The sequence below is a fragment of the Mastacembelus armatus genome, chromosome 8, assembly GCF_900324485.2.
Source record: "Mastacembelus armatus chromosome 8, fMasArm1.2, whole genome shotgun sequence".
In the NCBI taxonomy this organism is placed as follows: domain Eukaryota; kingdom Metazoa; phylum Chordata; class Actinopteri; order Synbranchiformes; family Mastacembelidae; genus Mastacembelus; species Mastacembelus armatus.
This window is the reverse complement of record NC_046640.1, coordinates 1,002,089-1,023,943: the sequence shown is the minus strand read 5'-3', so window position 1 is coordinate 1,023,943 and position 21,855 is coordinate 1,002,089. Positions and strand designations below refer to the sequence as shown.

At 40.9% G+C, this 21,855-nt stretch overlaps 1 protein-coding gene across 1 annotated transcript in view; it reads left to right on the top strand.

The window, feature by feature from the left end:
• The window catches only part of rab11fip4a (RAB11 family interacting protein 4 (class II) a), a 29,243-nt gene extending 8,513 nt beyond the window's left edge, over positions 1 to 20,730 (top strand). The window contains exons 3-15 of the mRNA XM_026325367.1: positions 4,845 to 4,933; positions 12,334 to 12,497; positions 12,700 to 12,861; positions 14,458 to 14,592; positions 15,168 to 15,203; positions 15,480 to 15,588; positions 15,952 to 16,055; positions 16,369 to 16,509; positions 16,932 to 17,013; positions 17,266 to 17,403; positions 19,044 to 19,190; positions 19,750 to 19,893; positions 19,976 to 20,730. Coding sequence (XP_026181152.1) covers positions 4,845 to 4,933; positions 12,334 to 12,497; positions 12,700 to 12,861; positions 14,458 to 14,592; positions 15,168 to 15,203; positions 15,480 to 15,588; positions 15,952 to 16,055; positions 16,369 to 16,509; positions 16,932 to 17,013; positions 17,266 to 17,403; positions 19,044 to 19,190; positions 19,750 to 19,893; positions 19,976 to 20,092 — 1,568 coding nt within the window. The 3' untranslated portion in view covers positions 20,093 to 20,730. The remainder of the gene's footprint in view (positions 1 to 4,844; positions 4,934 to 12,333; positions 12,498 to 12,699; positions 12,862 to 14,457; positions 14,593 to 15,167; positions 15,204 to 15,479; positions 15,589 to 15,951; positions 16,056 to 16,368; positions 16,510 to 16,931; positions 17,014 to 17,265; positions 17,404 to 19,043; positions 19,191 to 19,749; positions 19,894 to 19,975) is intronic.
• Positions 20,731 to 21,855: the final 1,125 nt, after the last annotated feature.

Sequence of the window (21,855 nt, the reverse complement as noted above, 5' to 3'; positions counted from 1 at the left end):
CATTGGAGTCCAGCTGTGTTTAATTAAACTGATTGGACTTGATTAGGAAAGGCACACACCTGTCTATATAAGACCTTACAGCTCACAGTGCATGTCAGAGCAAATGAGAATCATGAGGTCGAAGGAACTGCCCAAGTTGCTCAGAGACAGAATTGTGGCAAGGCACAGATCTGGCCAAGGTTATAAAAGAATTTCTGCAGCACTCAAGGTTCCTAAGAGCACAGTGGCCTCCATAATCCTCAAATGGAAAAAGTTTGGGACGACCAGAACTCTTCCTAGACCTGGCCGTCCAGCCAAACTGAGCAATCGTGGGGGAAGAGCCTTGGTGAGAGAGGTAAAGAAGAACCCAAAGATCACTGTGGCTGAGCCCCAGCGATGCAGTAGGGAGATGGGAGAAAGTTCCACAAAGTCAACTATCACTGCAGCCCTCCACCAGTCGGGGCTTTATGGTAGAGTGGCCCGACGGAAGCCTCTCCTCAGTACAAGACACATGAAAGCCCGCATAGAGTTTGCCAAAAAACACATGAAGGACTCCCAGACTATGAGAAATAAGATTCTCTGGTCTGATGAGACCAAGATTGAACTTTTTGGCATTAATTCTAAGCGGTATGTGTGGAGAAAACCAGGCACTGCTTATCACCTGCCCAATACAATCCCTACAGTGAAACATGGTGGTGGGAGCATCATGTTGTGGGGGTGTTTTTCAGCTGCAGGGACAGGACGACTGGTTGCAACTGAAGGAAAGATGAATGCGGCCAAGTACAGAGATATCCTGGAAGAAAACCTCTTCCAGAGTGGTCAGGACCTCAGACTGGGCCAAAGGTTCACCTTTCAACAGGACAATGACCCTAAGCACATAGCTAAAATAACAAAGGAGTGGCTTCGGAACAACTCTGTGACCGTTCTTGACTGGCCCAGCCAGAGCCCTGACCTAAACCCAATTGAGCATCTCTGGAGAGACCTGAAAATGGCTGTCCACCAACATTCACCATCCAACCTGACAGAACTGGAGAGGATCTGCAAGGAAGAATGGCAGAGGATCCCCAAATCCAGGTGTGAAAAACTTGTTGCATCATTCCCAAGAAGACTCATGGCTGTACTAGCTCAAAAGGGTGCTTCAACTCAATACTGAGCACAGGGTCTGAATACTTATGACCATGTTATATTTCAGTTTTTCTTTTTTAATAAATTTGCAAAAATGTCTACATTTCTGCTTTTTTCTGTCAAGATGGGGTGCTGAGTGTACATTAATGAGAAATAAAATGAACTTTTTTGATTTTGGCAAATGGCTGCAATGACACAAAGAGTGAAAAATTTAAAGGGGTCTGAATACTTTCCGTACCCACTGTATATATGTTTCGGCTATCTGTCTTTGTCTCTATGAAGTTTTTCGCTACTTCTGGCAAAGTGGAAACTTGGACAGAAGTGAAACTTGAGGCCTTTGTGTGCGGTCTAAAAAATAATGGAGCACTAAGATGATATGCCATCATGTGCTGATGTCTGGTAGCAAGAGTTTTCAAGACATTCTTGAAATTTTGTGTGTCATGTATGACCCTTTTGAAAAAGCAATGTTTTCCTTCAAACCGCATGGTCCACAGGTGAACCAAAGGCCCAAAACACTTTGTTAGTTCTGGGTAGTGCTCAATATAATGATGTTTGGGTCTGAGCCTAAAGTCAGGAAACACAGTTTGGAGGCCCTGCCTATGTTCACTTATTTTAGTCTGCATGTACTGGATAGATTCTTCTGTGAAAGATGGAGACAACACCAGCTGCACAATTTCTTTCAGATCCATTAGTACAACCCATGCTTGATCACCTTCAGGAACTTTACTTCCTACCATGAGTGGTAATAACCTCAGCAAAGTGAAATTTTCATGCCCATTTCCATCAATACTTAGTTCGGCTGAAAAGTTCTTTGGGATTTGTTGTGGTTTACAAGGTTTCAGGTTAACACTCTGAACATGAAGATCATGACAGGCTCTTGTTCTCATGCCAAAATCACCTTCAGAAACTTCAGAACACTTTCATAACCACAATTCTGCAGGTCAGGGACTTTGCATAGCAGTGCTAGCTGTATGACGTGAAGGCTGGACCTATACTGACTGGGTATATTGGCAAGCAACCAATATACTGCACAAAGCTTATGGATCTTTCTAGCTGTGCCTAAAGGATTAGCTAGTTCAATGTCACCAACATACAAAATCATTGACAATTTCAGCTAACCAGCTGCTGATAATAACTGATTTTCTTTGAAGTAAGTTCCATCTTCATGGGACATGTAGATCCCAGGTGGTGATGGTTTGACTTCTTGAATTTTGTCAACATCTGTATTTCTGAACATTGTTTGAAGCATCTGTAGGACTGAAACATACACTGCTGTATGTCCCCTGGAATCTACAGTAAATTGCACTGGCATTACCAGAGGGTAGTTACTCCTCACAAATGTTTTCCTCCTCTTAGCAGTGGACAGCTCTGCACCTTCCAAAGTAGCATTGATAAAGACATTACTTTTCATCACAGCTTCCACTAAATCATTAAGGCAGGCATCACTGATGGACTGACCATGGTTTTGCAGAACCCTAAAAATAGAGTCTCTGACAAGAGGTTTGGACAATGAAAATATTTGTGTCAAATTTTCAACTATGTCTTGTATGGCCAACTCTGATACATGAAGCACACTGTGCATTTTCAAGAACAAAGAAGACATGTTTTTTTCTCAAATGAGCATGCAATTCACCAGAGTCATATTTAGATTCTAAAGGACTACACTCAGGAGCACTCGGCTCAGGAGAATTCTGAGAGGGACCAGCGTCATCACATTCACCTTGACTCTGCATTGGGTCGATGTCGGTTTCTATCAAAATCTCATTCTTATAATCTGAGACATCACAATCTGGATGATTCCTACTTTTGTGGGCATTAAAAGAGGAATAAACATTAGTGCTGTAGTGACAATTTTTAAATGGACAGTTGACCGTTTCGTGTTGTTTTAAATATGTTCTTAAATGACTGAAAAGAGTTTTATCATTAAATGGTTGCTTGAATCCACACACTGGACAGATAAATGACAAACATTCCACCTGATTTTTGCTCTGCAAAACTGTTTCAGAATGCAACCGTGTTAAGTGAATTTTCAAAGCATTTACTGACTGAAATGTGCAGACACAATCATCATAGAGACAAGGCAACGGACTGACTGTAGAAAAATTGCTATGATGCAAACGATAATGATCAAGCAACTGTGCCCTTTTATCAAAGGCAGCAGTACAAAGTTTGCACCTCCAAGCCATCTAAAAACTGTACAATATTTACCCACAATGTAAGCATGCAGAGTTAAAACTAATTATGAGACAACTTTCAGATTAATTTCAATGTAGTGCACTAAATATTAATTGACATTTTATTAACAATAAGAAATGTATGTCTATTAATGTTAATTGCTCAACATGAACATACCAGATTGAAAGCTCTGACTTAAATGTTGAGCTGTTTAACCCTTTTTAATACATTTTATTAGCTATTAATGTGTAGCAACAAATAACACACTCCATGTATCAGTAAAGAAAACAATAAAAAAGAAAAGGTTAAATCTACCCTTTTTGAATTTGAACTGAGATAGTCAGAAAGGGTCCATCATTTTTTTTAAGCAACAACCACATTTTTTTTCTAGTAAAACTTAAGTTACTTACTGTGACAAGGTTATATAAATTATACAGCACTGATTACTAAGACCAAAGGTTAACTAACATGCCATAGCACAATATGTTTTTGCATCAAATTAAACCTTTAAATTAAGTTCTAACATAACCAAAACATGTCCAAACATGCATGAACATTAAACATCTGTCAGACAGGCACAATTTTAAGTTCAGAGTTAACAAAAATCTAAGGCATTATAAGCAGTTGATTCAATACCACCAAATTTCCACTTTAAGTAACACTTTAACTAGCTAGATACACCGTCTTTCAATTTTCCCGTTTACATTTATACCACAAATTTTTGCCGCAATTGTTCTCACTTATAATTCCACTGCCTATTTCCAGCTTCAGTTGCGAAAAATATCCAAGTTATTCACAGGCTGCAAACTTTTCTCCGCATTTTTCTTCCAATGCAAACAGAGCAAACATGGCGGAAGTTTCCACCAACTCGCGGGCGAAGTGTGTGACATCAGACACTGAGTATCAACACTTCTGAGTACAAGGACAAAAACGACTTAGAAGAGCTGAGCTCTGTAAACTTAAAACTAAAAATGAGCACAAATGACTCAGAATATTAGAGATCAATCAACTGTTTTATTTTTTTGAGTTAACAAAACACAGTTTCTTTAAACCATTTTTTACTGTTTGGTCTTACAGTGCATTATGTAACCATTATCACCTTTAAACACAACAAAATTCACATTCACAAGCATGCAATGCTAGACTTGTGTGTGTGTGTGTGTGTGTGTGTGTGCATACATACATACAGTAGTATCACAAAAAGCACTGATGTCAATTCAATGCATTTGGGCTATATTGCTATCTTACTCAACCAGCTGCTGTGCTGTAGCCAGAGCTATTTTGACTTCCCTTACTCACCACCTGCCCTTTACTACTCGGTGGAATATCATGAGATCTCTGTCCTTCTGCTACTGACGGTTCAGCTTCTATCTGCTGCTGCTGTTCTGACAGAGCACCAAGCAGTACTCAGACTTGCACATTGTTAATACAAGTTAGGGGTTGTGAAGTTACATTCTGAATGTGTCATTCTGATTCAGTCTTGGTCCCACTTTCTTTCTTCTTTTGTTCTTTCTTTCTTTCTCTCTTTCTTTTTCTTTCTTTGTTTCTTTCTTTCCTGCTGCTAGGTTGTGAGGAGATACTGAAGATGGCGATGACCCCTCAGAATGCTGTTTCCAACCAGCCATCTGTTACTGACAATGGTTACATATACCAGGTACAATCTTTACACTGGATGAGCCCTGTTACCTTTAATTGTCTCCTCCTTTTCCTCACTTGAATCTTATCCATGTGTCTAAGTTCATGCCATGTAAGATGTGAAAAAATGTGAGGACAGAGGAATCAGGGATATACAGTACTGTGCAAAGGTTTTAGGCAGTTTAGATGTTTTAGATTCTTATCACACAACACCATCAGGTGTCAGATTGATCCCAGGTTCAAAGTGCATTCCATTGTGCAGGACAAGAGGTCCATAAAGTACCCATTACAGTTCATGAAGAACTATTTTCAGGGGCAAGAAAAACCAGGAGTCCTACAGCAGATGGCCTGACCCCCCCATAGCCCTGATCTGGGCAGTATGGAGTCAGTGTGGGATCACATGAAGAGACACTGGGACAGCCTGAATCTACAGAAGAACTGCAACAGCTTCTCCAAGGTGCTGCAAAGTACCAGGAGAAACTATGTGCAGGTCAAACCAGAGAGGACTGCTGCTGGTTTAAGTGTTGCAAATACTGATTAGATTTAGGTTTGGCTGCCCTTACTGCACTCTGTATGAAGTTAGCTGATACATGAAAAACTATTTATGTCATTTATATTAAAGGCATCACCTGTGTGTTTTTAGTGCCTAAAACTTTGTACAGTACTGTTTGTAGAGACTTGAGGTGTCCTTTCCTCTGTCCCCTTATCACACCTAATCGTGCTGGACAACACCTGGATCATTTGCCTCACTCTGTCATCCTCAGTTTGATTCATTTTAGAGATGACTCACAAGATGGCGCCGGTGTGTATGACTGGCCATCTCTCGCTTCTCCTCATGTCTGTTGTGTTGCTATTTTTAATGTATTACCCTCAATTGATTACGTCGGTCCTGGTTTATGACTGTCAAACACTGCTAAATCTTTGATCGGCTGCCCGTGAAGTGTTGTTGTCTGACCATTGTAGACAAAACCTGCTGCCTCTGCTGTTTTCCGGATCGTCGTCCTCCCCGTGCCGTCGCATGCTTCTACTTAGGCGGCGAAGACGGAGACGTGGATGTCGTGCGTTGGTTGGTGCGATTGAGGGCCGGTCTGTTGGATGCCTCAACTGCCTCTGGGACTAAATATGGACTTTTTCCCTTGGTTTTCGGTGTCATGGTGCTTTCTGGACCTGACCTACGGCTGTCTGGTTCCAGTTGCAGGATTTTTGGAGGACGAGGGGCCTCGGTTTCGGTATCTGGCGGCTCCCCGACTCTGCCTTCATGGAATAAATCTTCGACACCTGAAGTTACCCGTTTCCCGCCAGCTGTTGGATCTCACGCCCAGAATCTATTTCCCACCAGGTTTATCTACATTTCACAGTTTTGAACTGGCCGTTATTGAAATCGGTGGGTCTAATCCTGTGTTTTGTGCTGTCATCTATCGGCCTCCTAGATATAATAAGGATTTTATTAATGACTTTTCTGACTTCTCTTTTAATTTGGTGCAGTCTGTTATTGGCCCTACTCACAAACAAGGCCATACGTTGGACCTTGTTTTTTCATTTGGCCTGCTCGTGCTCAACTTGGAGTTTGGCCACCCAGTATTTTCCGACCATATGTCGGTTTTGTTTGAGGTGGGGTTTTCCAGCCCCACCATCAAGATCCCTGCTCCTGCTCGACGCTGCCGGGCATTAAACTCCTCATTTGCTGGTTGCTTTTCTACTGCTTTCGAGTGCCTTGGTCCCCCACCTGCCTCCATGTCCGCTCACCCTGACGACTTAATTACCTGGTTTTATTCCTCCTGCCTGTCTGTCCTGGATTCTATGGCCCTGTTTATGACCAAGCGGCCTAAAGTAAAATCTGACCCCTGGCTCAATGATGGAACCCGGGCTCTCAGGCAGGAGTGTCGCAAAGCTGAGTGTATGTGGAGAAAGGACAAACTGCAAGTGTCTCTCCAAATATGGAAGGACTGCTGGCATAAATATCAGAACACTGTTAAAGAGGCCAGAAGCCTACATTTTTCGAATATTATTTCCTCGAACTGTCAAAACTTACGCATACTTTTTAATACTATTGATTCTGTTTTTCATGGTCCACAGTCTACGTGTTTTGGCAGCTTCTGTTGAGTTATGTAATGACTTCCTTCAGTTTTTTGTGGATAAGGTTGCCACCATTAGGTCTCTCATTTCACCGCCTATTTCTGTTCCTTCTGTTTCTGTTCCTTGCTGTGCTGTTTTTTTTGTTCAATTCCAACCAATATCTATGTTACAACTAGAGGATGTTGTTGGCTCTCTTAATTCCTCAGGCTCCCCTCGCGATCCAGCTCCCCCCTGTTTTTTTTAAATAAGTTTTTCCTTGTATAGGCAAATTCGTCCTTAACGTTATTAACAGTAGTCTATCGTCTAGTGTGGTTCCTTCCAATTTTAAGCATGCGGTAGTGCAACCGCTTATAAAGAAACCTGGTCTTGATCCATCTGTGCTGGCTAACTATAGACTGCTGTTCTTTTCAAAGATTTTAGAAAAAGCGTTTTTGGATGGGCATGAGATCATAGAGCTCTTTCAATCCGGTTTAAAACCACTCCAGCACAGAGTCAGCTTTAATCAAGGTTTTTAATATTTTCACTTGTTCTGATACTGGTGATTTTGGGGTTCTTATTCTTATGCTTTGGAGTGGTTTAGATCTTACCTGGCAGCTAGAACTTTCTCTGTGGGTCTTGCCGGCTTTGAATCCTCCTCTGTCCTCCAGGGTTCCCCAGGGTTCAGTTTTGGGGCCTTTGCTTTTTTCTCTCTCCTTGCTTCCTCTGGGTTTCATCTTCAGACAACATGGCATATTGTTCCATTGTTATGCAGATGATACCCAGGTTTATTTTCCGTTGAAACAACAGGAGGGTTTTTCAGTTGCATGTTTCCTCGCATGTCTTGATGACATTAAAACCTGGAGGGCGTTGAACTTTGACATCTAGTTTTTTTTTTTTCATTTAAGGCGTTTGGCAAAACTACGACCTCTAGTGTCTAGGCAGCACTTTGAGTTAGTAACCCATGCCTTTGTTACATGCTTTGTATGTTGGGGTTAGTCAGGCATCCCTTTCACGTCTCCAGCTGGTCCAAAATGCGGCGGCTCGTCTTTTAACTGTAATGCGAAAAAACGAGCACATCACATCAATCCTGGCTGCACGTCATTGGCTGCCAGTGTTTTTTAGGGTTCATTTTAAGGTTTTATTATTTGTTTTTAAATCTTTAAATGGCCTTGCCCCGTCTTATCTCACTGAACTCCTTCACCCTTATACTCCTAGCCGCTCTCTTAGATCAGCCGACCTCCTGCTTCTTGACATGCCAAAAACGAGAAGGAAGCTCTGTGGAGATAGAGGTTTCTCTACTGCTGCCCCAAGGCTATTGAACAATTTGCCTTTGCACATAAGACAAGCCCCTACTTTACCCATGTTCAAAGTACAACTTAAAACTTATTTTTATACTCAAGCCTTTGGACCGGCGTGATGGATTGATTATGGACTGTTTTTATTTTTATAAAACTTATAACCTATTTTTATCATTTTTATTTATTCTTGTTTTATGTGTATTTGTTTTTCTGTTTTCTTTGGTGTATGGTACTTTGTGTCAGCTCTTGCTGTTCTTAAAGCGCTTAAAGTGTTATTATTATCATTTATCCGTCTGCAGGTGTTTGAAGCTGTTGTCCTGGAGTTTCTCACTTGAGACTATATGTAATGTTAATTTGAGGTACGGTACTGCTGCGTTCACTGAGGATGCTGCAGGTTGCTGGGAGTGCTTCACTCACACAGTGACTCCAGTTGGAGAACCTACAAACAGTTCTCTGGCCTTTTATTGACACAGGAGGGATGAGTGAGGAGCTGCTACACAAACACTGATGTATGAACTATATATGCATATGTATAAGGGCTCACCGTTTACCATAACTAGCACTCTATATGCACTTAAACACAACATGACAGTCCGATGCAGGAACCTGCTAGCATTAGATCAACTAGCGAATGAACCAAAAGGCACATACAAAGAAATTAACCCATGATACATCCGCTTGAACTACCGTCATTAAACAGTGCACTTCGTTTACTACATCATCTCACTTAGTAATAGCGATTATATACTGTAACTTACTCTCTTCACATTAATGTCAGCAGCCAGTACAATACACAGACACTAAAAACAACTAGTCCCCATAAAAATCTCACCAAGAAACCCCCTCCCTGGGCTATCGTAAGAGAGTGCCTGACTAATGATTGGTAACATCTAACAAGTAGCAGACGATGGGTAATTTACAGCAGTCATCCCCTCAATGGCATAGCCATTAAGCAAAAAAGATAAATTCCCTAAGGTGCTACTGCAGGCTCTGAGTTGACATCGTCTTCCAGAATGGCCAATAACTGTGTGACGTGTCTTACGATCACTTACTACAGGAATTACCGGACAGGACTTACTGGTCCCAGGTAAGTCCTGTCTCCAACTAGTTTCTCCACCGTCTGAATACACTCATTGGCACTTGGAATTAACTTGGCCACCTCTCTGACAGGCCGATGGGAGCGTGGCAACTGAGAATCAGCAATCACCATGACAGAGTGGTGATGGCGGGGCTCAGCGTGCTACTGCCTCTTGAAGTTATGGTAATTCCTCAGAAATTGCACCCAGAAGTGCCTCACCATCATTTGGTATTAACTATCATCTGGTAAGTGCAATCAAAGATATTTAAAGCAAGTATGTCCCCCTCCGCCCCATCAGCAACATATTAGGAGTCAGGAGATCTGGGTCTGTAACATCTGATAACACATAGTCCAGGGGCTTGGCATTGAGGATGCCTTTCACTTCGATTAGAATCATAAGCAGGACCTCCTCCTGAAGGACCAGGGCCACAATAACAGCATAACAACCTCTGTTGTTGGTCTCAGCGGCGGTGATGGTGTACTGTATTGTGTCGCCAACCTTCACCCTCTCTGTGCATGCTTCTAGGACTGCTTGTTGATCCAGCCGAGATTGTACTGCTATCCACCAGCTCTGAAAGCGTAATGTGTCAAGCTGGTATAGACACTGGGAATGGTGATACAGGGTGTCTGATGCTAGCTTGAGGGTGTTGAAGTAACATGCACTGGCTTAAGGCACTCGACCATTGGGACCCTGTACCACCCATTCCAGGGGTAGTGTGTATAGCTACGGGTCTGCCCTTGGGTTCATATCTGATTGTCTCCCGGGCTGTAATCCACACAATCTGACCAAATCAGTAGTATTGGCTGTATCTACAGAAGGTCCTGTAGTTGGATGCCTCTCAGTTGAGGTGCTTCTGCAGCACTCTGACTTGAGAAGATTGCTCTGACAGGGTTATTTGACTTGCTGTGAAGGCACCCTTGAGGTACTTCTTTGAAGGCTGTGACAGGGATGTGGACTTGGCCCGATGATACAGAGAGACGGGCAGCATTTTCGCAGAATGTTGGTAGTTCGAGGATCTCAGCCTAACACTTCAGGCTTATTTGACAGGCAGCCACTTGCAGATAGTGCGTTCAACATTGGTCACCCAGGAATGCGTAGGTTTTCAGTGGGTACCCATGGCTGATAACAATGTGTAACACCTTGAGATACACTTTTCCACCTTGCTTGGAGTTGGCAAGCGTGGCTCTCTCGCCTGGGGTAATAGGGTAGACTTGGGGCCCTTTGCAATGGCATGGATTACCCTGAAGTAAATCTCCTGACATTGCAGGAGATTGACATGCATTCTTTAAGGTGCACGCCTCCCAGCTGTGCCAAGTGCACCCGCAGTTACGACAGTGTTTGCCTTCTGATATCCACTTCTTAACCTCTTCCAGTGTGCACCAGACGATATCTGGGCAGTGAGACAAGTAATGCTTATGCTCTTACAGGACATGCAAATCTTCCTAAGCTTCTGCTTTGTAGCTCCTGACTGGTGTGTGTCCATGAGCTGAGTACAGCCATATTCTGTAAATCTACCAGCGGGTTGATGCGAAGGGCAAAGTTTTTGTGCTCTCCTGCTTTCAGTGTTAATTTTGACAGCAGATTTTAATTTAGTTGTAGTCATAGTCTTTTCACTAAAATGCAATTTTAGTTTTAGTCATATTTTAGTCATCTGCTTTGTTTTAGTTTTAGTCTCTAAAATATATATTGTCGTCATCACTTAATTTTTATTTAGTTAACGTCTCATTTTCGTCAGTGAAAACTTGTCGTTGACGAAAATTATAACGAAAATACTTCGTTAAAGAAATTAACACTGCCTGCTTTGAGGTCGGAGGAATTGACGATCGCTGCTGTCTCAGTCTGTCATTTTGTCACTGCAGAGCCTAAGTGGTGGCAGTGTAGGACTGAATGTAGTGTCTGCAGGTTGTGCTGTTAGTTTAGCTTTGTTCAGGACTAATTGTTTTATCAGTACCCCAATATGTGTTTTATTACTGTGTCATCATTTTGTTTTGCATATTCTCTCTTTAGGGTTTTCATCCTTGTGCTGATAGTTTAAAAAAAATATGAACTTCAGAATACTGAAGCTCCTGTACATATTCAGTCCATCCACACAGATGTTTTCACTTAGCTTGGCTGTTTAGATCTCTTCTTGTGACTGTGGCTGTCACAACTGAAGACATTACTATTGTTACTGATTTATGCCATCTGGTGTTGTTGTTTTGGGGTTCACACTGGTGTTGGGTTATGTGGCAAGATCTTAGCTGAGGGGAAAGCATTCTTCTTTCTTCTGTTTTTTACCGTGATGGTAATTCCAAGTATGCAGCTCTGTAAATGAGGAGAAAGCACTATAGCAAATGTAATAACGTAAGGAATAGAATTATTCATTATCTGTATAAAAGCCACGTAACTTGGTTTTACAATAGGCTGTGTCATTGCTAATAAAGCATTTGTGGCTCATAACACCCTTCACCTCAAAGGATTCTTCTGATTCAGCTGTTTTTCAGTTTAACATTTCACATTTACAGTATGCCCACAAAATAAAAACCAAAGTCTAAAGTAAACAACTGTGTGTGTACTTTAATGTTTCATTTAAAACTCTGAAGACAGACAGGAACCTCAGGCAAGACAAGTTTAATGCAAAAAGGAACAAATGACCAGTATTTTAAGTAAATTGTAGGTAAAAAATGTAAAGTATGAAGCAAATCATCAATTATTTATTGATGAAGTAGCGTACAGCTCTATACAACAATTTTTTTTGTTTACTGTAGCCACTGTTGTGCACATTATTTAGTTTAAATCTTAATTCAAGTTCTTCAAGCTCTCAGTAACATTTAGATTGTTCGAACAATCTAAAACTAAAGAACAAAACAGGTCATTTGTCTTTGCCTTCTAAAACGACACATTTAAGCATTTTCAGATCCAGCACTCCCTATCATGCACATGTAAGCCCTTGTGTGAACATCCACATTCATTGACTTGAAAATCTTTAATTTTCTTTGTATGTGTAGAATGGTGAAGCCAAGCTAGGTCCTTCCATTATCATGTGTACCCAGTCCTACCCAGATTGCAATGTTTACGGTGAAGGTTGTGGTGCTGATGGGGAGTGTGACATGGACAGCAGCAATGAGAACAGCAACAGCACCAACTCCTTGGATCCTGCTCGGCCAGACAGGTCAGTGGCCTTGTAAGGGCTAATTCCTTCTTCTGTAAATTAGAGGTTGTGACGATGGATTATGCAGCGTAGTAATTGATTTTATGTGACAATTTAACCAGCTCAAAAGTCAAAGTTCCTTATTCTTTGTGGGCCTTGATACAATATTTTTAACTTTACTTCATCTGTCACCTTTGTTGTTGTATGCTAGTTGTAACCCTAGCCGCCTGATTGGCTCAGTGTCTGCATCTGTCATCTCCCGGGAGGAGCAGTTTGAGGACTATGGTGAGGGGGAGGATGTGGATTTCACTCCCAGCAGCCCCTGCCCTGAAGATGACACTCGAACAAATGGCTTTTCAGACCTGGGATCCTCGCTGCCATCCAGGTTAGTGGCAGGCTTTACAGACACACTTATTTCCACTTACTGTTTTTCTTCCTCAGTGTCTGAAACTAAAGCATGACACAAACATTTGGAGATTAAATAACTAAGTTCAGTTAGTTAAAAATCTTAGTTAAAATGTTTGACTCCCTACACACTTGTGGCATTCATTCTCCACCTGAAATTAAAATATTGTTAGGATTGATAGCACACAAATGTGTTGTACGTGACCTGGAACATCTGGAGACTGTGCTCCTGTTCTAACGTATGAAGCTGATGTGTGTGCATGTGTTTATTTATTTATATATTAGGGATCCAATCAGCATTTTTGCAGCTGATCACTGATCTTCTAAAGCGTGATTGGCTGATGCCAATCTGATTGCATAGTCTATTTATAGCCAGTTGCTGGATTGCGATCCATGCTCCCACAGCCTATTCCTAAGCGCAGCTGCATTCTGTAGATGTACTCTAGTATGATGTTTGTGGTTACATGACATATCCAGACATTATATTGTGTGGATATGTACCCATTATATTATTTTGTGATTGATTGATGGAAATTGCTGTAAGGTTTTCTACCCATTTGTTCAAGAACATTAACTACATCAGGACTCCCAGTCTACTCTGTGCAATAACCTAGACCACTACAATAAAACTGCTCTTGCACTTTACAAGCCATGCACAGTACCCTAGCATCTTGTATTTGTACTCTAGCTTATATTAGGCAGTATTGTTTTTATCTTGTATTTATTTTAATATTGTTATCTTGTATTTATTTTAGTATTGTTTTTATCGCTGCACTTTGTTATATTTCATACATAGACCCGATGCTGTAGCTGCTACAGGAGATTGCTGTTAAAGTTTCGTTGTATCTCGTTATACAATAAACTTTATGTAGCACCTTGGTCCTGGAGAAACGTTGTTTCGTTTCATTATGTACTTGTGTATGGCTGAAATGACAATAAACTTCACTTGACTTGACTTGACACTTGGCTTGACATTTTAGGCACATGATTACTCTGTGATTTTTATATATTCCATTTGTTCTGCTTTGGTACAAAATCATGTTCACTGTTCACTAAGATCTGATCCCTGCCACAAGATGCTACCTCTCAGCTGCTGCTGCAGTCAGGAGTAGAAACTCTCAATTAATTAATGAATAATTAACAAATATAATTATCATTTTGACAAAATGAGCTGACATTTAATTTGGATTCCCAGCTGAGGTGTCAACATGAGGTGTGCTATTGCTAAGAAAGAAAGAGCAGCACATTACATGGTGATAATGTTAAGAGCTTGGTAATATAATGGTATGGTAGGTATTATCCATCACCTTGAGCCATAATGATTTCATGACAAATCTTCCACTCTTTCAGGTGAGCTGTCATATACATACTGATTGGCCATGATAGAGGTCACAGATCAAACAATTTAGATGGAATATTGGCCAATAATGATTGATTGGTGACCAATCAATCAAAGCACCCTTAATATATATAGTGCTGCTAGCGGATGGGACCCACACTGAATGGTTAATCAAAGGTAGGACAGTCCTAATTCTGAAGAACACCCAAATTTTTCTTAAATTCTTTGTCATTGCAGTGCAGGGCAGACTCCACAAAAGATGCGACAGCTGTATAATAGTGAGCTGCTGGACATCTATTGTTCTCAGTGCTGCAAGAAAGTGAATCTACTCAATGATCTGGAGGCTCGACTCCGAAATCTAAAGGCAAACAGGTAAACCACAAATAAACACATAGAACACATAAAAACGTAGTCACAAACACTGAGCTGGAGAAAACTGGGAGATAGATGACTAGAGGTGGGAAAAAAATGATACTCTTGAACTGCTGCATCAGCATTACACTAATACTACTCTCTGACACACACCGTACGCACACATACACAAGCACACACATTCACCCAAATCCGACCCTCTTACTCATTTTTGGTACCACACACTGCACCCTCATCAAAGCCTGAGCTGTTACTGTAGCAACCATATCCCAGTCTATGGGATATGGTTTATAAATGATCAGATTTGCAATGTTGACTGATTGCAAATCTTGTGTGTTTGTGAGGCTACTACAACACAACAACAAAACACTCAATGATCATAATCATTTTTGACAAAATTGCAAGTGGAGTTTGCAAAAGTACAGTAACAGGGGTTAGTACTAGCAGGACTAACTGCAGAGTCGTTGGCTGAAGTAGTAATAGTAGTAACTGCAAGTAATAAAGGTGAAGTTGGATTAGTAATGACAGATGATGTGGTTTGTTGTGTGACTCAAAGATTCTCTCTTGTGTTTCAGCCCTAATAGAAAAATTTCCAGCACAGCATTTGGACGGTAAGTGACCTGACTTTCCCACTAATACCCTTTTGAAATAAAAAAGCTGCAGTGAATCTCCATTTGCATATACACACAGGACCAGCTGATCACTTTTAACAGAGCACAGCGAGGGGTTCGGTATTTAACAGGGTAGTAAATAGAGTCCTGTAGTAGAAAAGCATCTTCTAAAGCTGACACCTCCTGTATATCATCATCTCATTGAGGGTGCAATGATGTTTATAAATGATTTCTAAATATATTTTGTTTCCAATGTGTGTTCACTCTTCTCTGCAGCCAGTTGTTCCAGGCCAACCATAATGTGTTTGGGTCCAGTCAGGGCAGCAGCACAGAGGATCTCTTCACAGACAGTATTGACTCCTGTGACCTCGACATCACAGAAAAAGTACACGTTCTTATGTCTTATGGCTTAAACCTTGGAATAAACGTTGTGTAGCTAAGGACATTTTCAGTGCATCTGTTCTTTCTAATTATCCTGTTGACAGTTTGACATAAAAAATCCCATGCTCCTTGTCAGTAACTGTTTAGGCACACTGTAGTTTTCAGCTGCAATAAGTGGCTTTACTGTAAGAATATTGTGATACAGATGTGGATTTGACAGACTGTTCTACACACTTGTTTTGTAGTGAGAGGGCTCTTTGTTTTTGAGAACTTTACTGATCTAAAAGTGTTTACAAAGTGTACAGACAATAGAGATCCCACCTTCATGTGTTGTAGAATGACTTAAAAACCTGGTTGATTCCCTCAGGTCAGTTATCTGGAAAAGAAGGTGACAGAGTTGGAAAGTGACAGTCTGGCCAACAGTGACCTTAAGTCGAAACTCAAACAGGAAAACACACAGCTTGTACACAGGTAAGAAAATAAACCCACTCCTTTGTTTTTTTTTTTTTTATCGTTTTATCGTCGTTTTTTATGCTGACTGAAACTCTAGCCAAAAATAACACATGACAATTCATTTACACATGTGAAATTTTATATGTAACATGACCAAAACCACATTATTCCTATATTTGAATTTCACATGCAAATTTGAAAATTCCCCATGATTGTAAATCTACATAATCTACCACATATGAAATTTCAGAAACCCACATACCAATATGAGAATTTTTCACATGTGAAATTGTGTTCCACATTGTGCTGCATTTGTGCGTTTTTATGCCAGGGTCCATGAGCTGGAAGAGCAGGTCAAGGATGCAGAGGCAAAGGCAGATCAAAGTCTGGAGGAAGAGACAAAGCGGCACAGGGAAGTGTACATCAAGATGGAAAGGGACAGAAACATCCAGATAGATCTGTTCTGTAACAGGTAACCTGATCAGCAATACACAATGCAGTGAAATGTTCCACCATCATACAGGCTGCCAGACTGATCCAGGACTTTGCAGGGCTTGACATACATTCATCGGTTGATTTGTTAAATGATATTCTATCCAGTATTCCACTGTCTGATGGATGCTGTGTTGACACATTGATTGATTGTGCCTGTGTGTGTGTATTTGTATGATTATGTTTGTGAGGACCAGTTTGAATTTTAGACCTTGGGAGTGAGGATGTTTTTTAGAAAGTGAAAACATTTTGGCTGTTCCACACTTTCTAACACACCTACGAAGCACTGTTTTAGGGTTGAGACTTGCTTTAAAGGCTTAGAGTACGGGGCTAGGATTTCTGTTATGTCAAGGGGGCCTCACAAACATAAAAGTACAAATGTGTCTGTGGGTGAATACACAGAGTACAGCAGTTAGAAGACGAGAACAGAGAGATGAAGTTAAATGTGTGCAGACTCAAGTCACACACAGAGAAACTGGACCAGGTGAGCATGACTCAATCAAAGGATGTTTCCAGTGTATTACAACTTTGGGCTTATTTTTGTAGTAATGTAGTAATTCCTATCAGCAGTAAGAATGTAGTGAATTGTAAGTTAATTACTGAGCAAATAGTACAACACAGATAATCAGACATGCCTTAAACAAACCCAGATGCTAGCCCGAGTTATTTGTCTAAAAATCCTTAATCAAGAAGAAACAAAGTGATGAAATTGTTCCCTGCCATCTTTCCTCTACAGGAGAAACAGAGGATGACAGACAAACTAGAAGACACTAGTTTGAGGCTAAAAGATGAGATGGACCTCTATAGGAAGATAGTGGACAAGCTCTGGCAAAATCGCCATGAGTTTCAGAAAGAAAAAGAAGCCATGCAGGAGGTAAGACGTTCTAAATAGCAAGATACAGGAGTTCAGCTTAATCTATGTCCATGTCTTACTGTAAGGGTTACGCCACAATCTGGGGCAACAGGGAATTCTGAATGCAGCCAAAACCGTAAAGAAACGCTGTTCCAGAGTGCACACAACCCGACGCTGGGATTATGTTCACCTTTAAGCACGACCATTTGATCATTTACATGGACTAACAATTGCTATCACATCCTATTTAGTGTTTTGTCAAAGTAAATGTGTTTAACCAAAATTGGGATCCTGAATGACTGTGGTTATCTAGAGACCTAAAGACCTGTCTGCATGAAAGAAAAAGAAGAGGTAGAGTAATGTCAGTTCAATTGTAAAAATAAGGTTGAAAACCAGGAGGAACAATAAACAAAAAGAATAATTGTAAAAAAAATGCTATGGTAGATATGACTGTGAGGACACACAAACAGAAACAGATTTTGATAGTGTGCTCTAATACCCCCTGTTATTTCTCTGTTGTTCTTATGGAAGATTAAATTGTTTGAAAATGGTGTGAAAAGGCAAGTCCTTAAATACCATCCTGATGACTAAGGCTAATACTCAGTGGTTTCAACTTTCACTGAATTTGTGCTACAAGTTTACAGAGAGAGTTTGCAAGAGATCGCACATATCTTAATTATGTAATTTCTCTTATCCAGCTGTTGGCTTTATAACCACCACTGTTCTTAGCACAACACTCTTTACTTCCATCAACTGTTCAACCACAGCAGTACCAGAATACATAGCCAGTAACCACTGGCAAAAGACTGTGCTAAAACATCCACAGCGTTCTTCGCACATGTGCGCTGAATTATACATAACACAGCAATGCACTAACCACTTCTGATGAACTGCATCCTGTGGCAGTCACTGGATTCCATCTACAAATCATCACTGGTTTTAAATATTTCCCAGACAATACTGACTACATTGTTGAGAAAGTATTTACTTAGGAAGTAAAATGACTGTAATGCTGGAAAATGACAGCATTGTCCCCCAAAGGAGGCAGGCCATGAGAACATGCCCATCAAGCAGGAGGACGGGAGGATGGAGGCAGCTTGAAAACTGCTCTCACCTTCTCATGGTCTATTTTTACCTTGCCACCAGAGACAATAAACCCCAGTAAGAACACTGAGGAGACATAACATATCTTTGCTTTTCAAAAAGTTTGTTCTCATGCAGTCTCGGCAGCACTTGCTGTACCTGAGTTTGATGCACCTTCAAGGTCAGACAAAAACAAAAGAATGTCATCCCAGTATACGAAGGCATCAGAACACTGTTTGTGAGGACATGGAACAAGAGGGGGTGTGCGTCAGGCTTACACACCACTGCTTCGTACTTCTTCTTCTTTTGCTTTTATGTGCTCAATGGATTCCAAGAACACTGGGGTGCCTGCGGATGCATCTGTCTGTTAATCAGCTTAATATGCTCAGCCATTGGCTATGTCAGTGATGTTAAGATGGCAAAAATCGGCTCAATCTCCATTCCTGACACTTGTACTCACCCATGTTCTGTCATGCCACTGTGTTGCACTGTTTTCACTGATATGTGGTAAGGCAAAAGATGAATTTCCTCAACACTCAATACATTTTCTAACCAAGTAACTAATCTGCTCCCTGCAGCTGATTGATGATCTGCGCCGGGAGCTGGAATATCTACAGTTGTTTAAGCTGGAGATGGAGCACCCTGGAAAGGGCAAGGGGCTGTCTGAGTATAACGCCAAGACCAGGGAGATTGAGATGGAACATGAAGTGAAGAGACTGAAACAGGTTCACACACTCACCCGGCACACACACACGTTCTCCCATCCTTACAAGACTTTCACGTCTCTACCTTTTGTTCCTGGAAGGGTTAGGTTTGATATACTGCACTGGCTCATTTATACAGAAGTCCACACAAAAAGGAAAATTCATCTGGGCTGCACGGAGCTCTACTGGTCTGTTGTCAGGGATAATATTTTTGGCCCATATTGGTACAGAGGGATTTGTTAGAGGTAATTTAAAAGCAGTTACTTAGTTAACGGAAAGCTCTGAGTTGCAATGACCAACTCTTGTAATATTCCACCCAGCCATAAATTGCGTGCAAAGGCTGAAATGAGCGGTGTTGTTTTACATTTGATTATTCAATACCCAGTCTCATCGTTGTGTCAGCTGGAGTCATTTATAGTACACAAATGTGCTTACTGATTAAAGCTTAAATTGATTATCTGTCTCACATATATTTAGACTCTCTTGAAACTATACTGCACAGTATGCTGGCCATAGCAAAACTGCCTACTGTCATTCAGAATGCGCTCTCAAAGGAAATGTTCTCTGTTTGCTTTGTTAGGAGAACCATAAGCTACGGGACCAGAATGATGACCTGAACGCTCAGATTCTCAGTCTAAGTTTGTATGAGGCTAAGAACCTGTTTGCTTGCCATACCAAGGCCCAGTGTCTAGCAGCTGAGATTGACAATGCATCCAGAGATGAGGTAAGTCCTCTGCTGGTGGGTGGGTGTAATGCTCATTTTTGACATGACTGCTCTGCTGATGCATTTCCTCTATTTCTCTCAGCTGGTAGATGCTTTGAAGGAGCAGGAAGAGATCAACCTCCGTCTGAGGCAATACATGGACAAAATCATACTGGCAATTCTTGATCATAACCCCTCTATTCTGGAGATCAAGAGTTAAATGCCACACACACACACACCTGAGTATTACTGTAGTTGTGGGAATCTTGTATTACCAGACTCTTAGCACATACGTTAAAGCAGTAATCTTTAAGAATTCAGTCCCCACCATCATTAGTGCTGGGTCACAACAGTCGCAGTTTAATACCACAGGTCTCAGAATTCTGGGGCAGCAAACACTTTGAGCAGCTACATTATCAGAAATACAGCTGGTCTAGCTGTTACAGTGCAACCAAACTGACTGTTCAAAAAAGACGTCAGTCAATAGTCTTTTTCCATAATGCTTACTTCTCATGCTAATTAAAACTGATTTACTGTCAAGAAAGGCAGAAAATGACCATATTGTGTTTTGTAGATGCATTTTTGATGAATATATGAACAACAGGCAGTAAGATAAAATCAAATCATGGATTACATGTTGCATCATTGCCTGTGAATCCAGTGGAAATAAAATGCTGACCATAAATAATATCAAAAATAGGCTTTGATTTCATGGAACATTTGGGTTTTCTAACTGGAGCCCAAATTATAAATATTCCAAATCTTCTTACTACTCACAACTGAGGCTACAGTGTGCACACGCAATCCCATGCAAACACATTTGTTTTTCTGTAGCTGTGAGGACAATCAACAGATGTAAAGCCCCAAATCTAACGTTAACCACCACAACTAGCCCAGCCTTTACCCTAGCCTAAACCTGATTCTGATCTAATCCTCAAGCAGCCCTTTCAAAAATGTCCTCATGATGATGGTACTGAACTAAAATTTGTCCACACAACCAGAAAAAGGCATGTACGCACACATACACAGTAAAGCAGTATCAGCACAACAGTCATTCTTCATACCCACTGAGCCAAACACTTATTTGTGAAGGAAACTGCCAGTCACTGCAGAATTACATCTTAAAACCTGCATTACATTACAAATGTTTTATCGTTTTCTTCTCTTTCACTTTTCCTTGTAGACATAGTAATAATTGTTAAAATACACAGCACTAGAATTATTGATAACTGGGCTGTCACTGTCTGGGGCTCCAGATGGAAACAGATGGTGCAGAACATAAACCAGCTAGGGCATAAAGGATCATACCAGTGTTGTGTGTGTGTACTGCAAACCATTTGCCCAAGGAGTCCATACTGTTTTAGAATTTGTTTGTCACCATCTTCGAGGCAGGTACTATTTTTTTATGCTAATCATTCTGTATGTAGTTGCTCACATTTGATATTCTTATAAACATTATGTTGATCATGTGAATTTTCATACTGTTTGGGAATGAATGCATCAAAGGGGGGAAAAATACATGAATAGTTCAACATTTTGGAAGTTGACTTATTTGGCTTCTTTGTGAGAGTTGCATGAGAAGTGTCAATATCGTTGTCATTTCTGCAAGTAATGACATGGTTACCTTAACTTGGCTTAGACTGGAAGCAGAGGTGAAACAGCTTTGTCCAGAAATACTTGTAAAGTTTGGTAATTTATATACAGTACTGTTCAGAAGTTTTAGCTACTTTGGTTGTTTTAGATTCTTATCACACAACACCATCAGGTGTCTGATTGATCCCAGATTCACTGTGCACAAGAAGTCCATAAAGTACCCATTACAGTTCATGAAGAACTATTTTCAGAGACAAGAAGAACCAGCAGTCCTGCAGCAGATGGTCTGACCCCCCCATAGCCCTGATCTGGGCAGTGTGGAGTCAATCTGGGATCACATGACGAGACAGAAACACAGGGTAAGCCTGAATCTACAGAAGAACTGCAACA